The sequence below is a fragment of the Tupaia chinensis genome, unplaced genomic scaffold (genome assembly GCF_000334495.1).
Source record: "Tupaia chinensis unplaced genomic scaffold, TupChi_1.0 Scaffold000575_1, whole genome shotgun sequence".
Classification (NCBI taxonomy): domain Eukaryota; kingdom Metazoa; phylum Chordata; class Mammalia; order Scandentia; family Tupaiidae; genus Tupaia; species Tupaia belangeri.
Genome location: NW_006160089.1, coordinates 1,004,153 through 1,006,492, shown reverse-complemented (window position 1 = coordinate 1,006,492; position 2,340 = coordinate 1,004,153). Strand labels below are relative to the sequence as shown.

The 2,340-nt window shown below is 62.9% G+C and overlaps 1 protein-coding gene across 1 annotated transcript in view; it reads right to left on the bottom strand.

Moving 5' to 3' along the window:
• The window catches only part of CRB2 (crumbs cell polarity complex component 2), a 36,888-nt gene that overhangs the window by 10,107 nt on the left and 24,441 nt on the right, over positions 1–2,340 (bottom strand). Inside the window, exons 12-13 of the mRNA XM_006158255.3 lie at positions 218–1,090; positions 1–132 (exon numbers count right to left, since the gene is read on the bottom strand). Of these exons, the coding sequence (XP_006158317.1) occupies positions 1–132; positions 218–1,090 (1,005 nt within the window). The remainder of the gene's footprint in view (positions 133–217; positions 1,091–2,340) is intronic.

Below are 2,340 nucleotides of genomic sequence, written 5' to 3'. Positions count from 1 at the left end.
GGAACAGCAGGCCGGCCGGTTCCCGAGTGCGCAGGAGGAAGGACACAGTGAGATTGGGGCCTGGCAGCTCACGGAGCAGAAAGGAGGCAAAGCTCAGGGTGCCCCTCAAGCCAAAGGTGGCAGCAGGGATCTCTGCAGGAAGAGAGGGTGCCAGGTGTGAGGCCGCAGAGGGGGAGCCCAACTGCAGGTGCTCCTTCCCACCTGGCTTAATCCTCACCATCGGCGCACGTGGGACCACTGTAGGGCCGCGGGCAGTCACAGCGGAAGTGAGTCCACAGGTCCACACAGGCCCCTCCGTGAGCACAAGGCAGAGGCTGGCACTGCTCCCGGCGGTCACAGCCCAGCAGGATGTTGCCGCCGAGATCCTCGGGAAGTAAGAGGTGCCCATCCACACGCATGTCCTGGATGCAGCCTGCAAAGGCCGGGCCACCCAGCTGGGCAGAGCACAACCCAACAGGTGGTGGGGCCGCTGACGCCCTGGGAGCCGGGGCCACAGGACCAGAGGCCACGCAGAGCCGGGCAGGGCAGCCCTCGTGCCAGAGCCGTAGCTCAAGGGTCCCTAGGTGGAGCGCCACCTCCACCCGGTGCCAGTGGCCATCACTTACAGCCAGGTCCGGCAAGCTCAGGGCGAGCACCGTGGTGCCGTTACTACTGAGTGTGGCCTGAAGTGAGGCCCCCACCAGTGCCAGCTCCAAGGTGTCCTGAGGGTCAGTGCGAGTGACCAAGGCCCCAGAAAGCACCGTGGTGCGGAACTGCAGTGCCAGGCCCCAAGGGCCACCAGCTGGCACTGCTGCCGGCACAGGGCTCCCAGCCAGTACGGAGAAGGTGGTGTTCTGGCCACAAGACGGTCCGTGGGTACCAGGTGGGCAGTGGCAGGCATAACTGTGGACCCCAGACTCGAAGATGGGAACGCAGGTGGCAGCTGGTGGGCATGTGTGGCCCTGGCAGCCCGTGAGCTGTACAGAACAGTCGTGCCCACCCCAGGCCTCTGGGCACCAGCAGACATAGCCCGCCACGGTGTCATCACAGGTTCCGCCATGGAGGCAGGGCTCCGACAGGCACTCATCCACGTCTTCCTGACACGTCGGGCCTTCAGGAGAGATCAGGCCCAGGCTCAGTAGCGCCATGGGCAGAACCGTAGTCCTGGCCCAGAACTTACATGCCTGTTGTGATGGGGCCCTCAGCACCTATCAACCAAACCAATTCCCAAAGACTTTCTCACGGTCCGTAGGCCAGAATCCAAGACGCCTCCTCCCTTGTCGTGGTGTCTCCATGTCCTGCGGACTGGATCCCCTGAACACTCCCCAGTCCCCCTTCCTCCCACCCAGGTCTCCTGCCTAGCCAGGTCTCTGGGCCACAGTCCCGCAGGCTCCGGGCCTCCTGCCTTTGGAGCCTCTCCCTTGCGTCTCCACCAGTACGCAGGGATCTACCTCTCAAGCGTCATCTGCCCAGGCTCCTCTGCTCCTGAAGGGCCAGTTGTTTGCCTGGCATCCGAGACCCTCTCACGGGCTGGTCCCTAAGAGGCCCTCAGGCTGCAACCCTGCTCCCTATGGGCCTGGCCCTGTCCATTCCTCCAAGCATTTCCTACAAAGTCCTGCCTCTAGAGCTTTGCTAGTGCCGTTCCCTCCACTTGATATGGTTCATCCTCCTTTATCCTGCCTTTCCAACTTCTGTTCATCCTGCAAAACCCAAACTTAAAGAACCTGGAGTCTTTCTATGACTTCCAACACCAAACCACCCTTTCACTCCCCACTCCTGGGCCCAGCTCCCCAGAACCTGGTACGGACAATGTGTTTACTCATCCAGAATCTCCAGGGGCCAGAACAGCCAGCAAAGGGCCTGGTCTGGCTTTGATGCACAGGGTAACGAGCCAGGCCAGGGGTGCACATCTGGGGCATTGTGCGTAGCCCTGCCTCCCACTCCTCGGTCGTCAGAGCTAGGACCCCCACACTGTGAAGGGGCTGCTCTGGCACCAACTTGAGTGAAGAGGCCACAGGCCAACCCCAGTATGGCCAGAGCTTCCATGAAACAAACCAAGGCCAGCCCTGCCCGTGTCTCCTAGCAGGAGGAACCAGGCCCACAGACGCCACCGGGACGAGAAGCCTGGCCCGAGGTGGCCCGCAAACACCGCGGTCTGCTGCCATCCAGCAGCCATCAGCTCCAACCTCCCCCTGCCCAAAGCCCCAGCCCCTCCATACCTGCTAGGAGCCACAGGCCCCCCAGGAAAGTTCCTAGAGCCCACGGCCCCATGGTGTCCCCCTGCAGCTGGGATGAAAGCGCCAGGCAGCGCCGAGGTTGGGGCACAGACCTCCCCACCTGGCCCAGCAGCCTCCAGAGCCA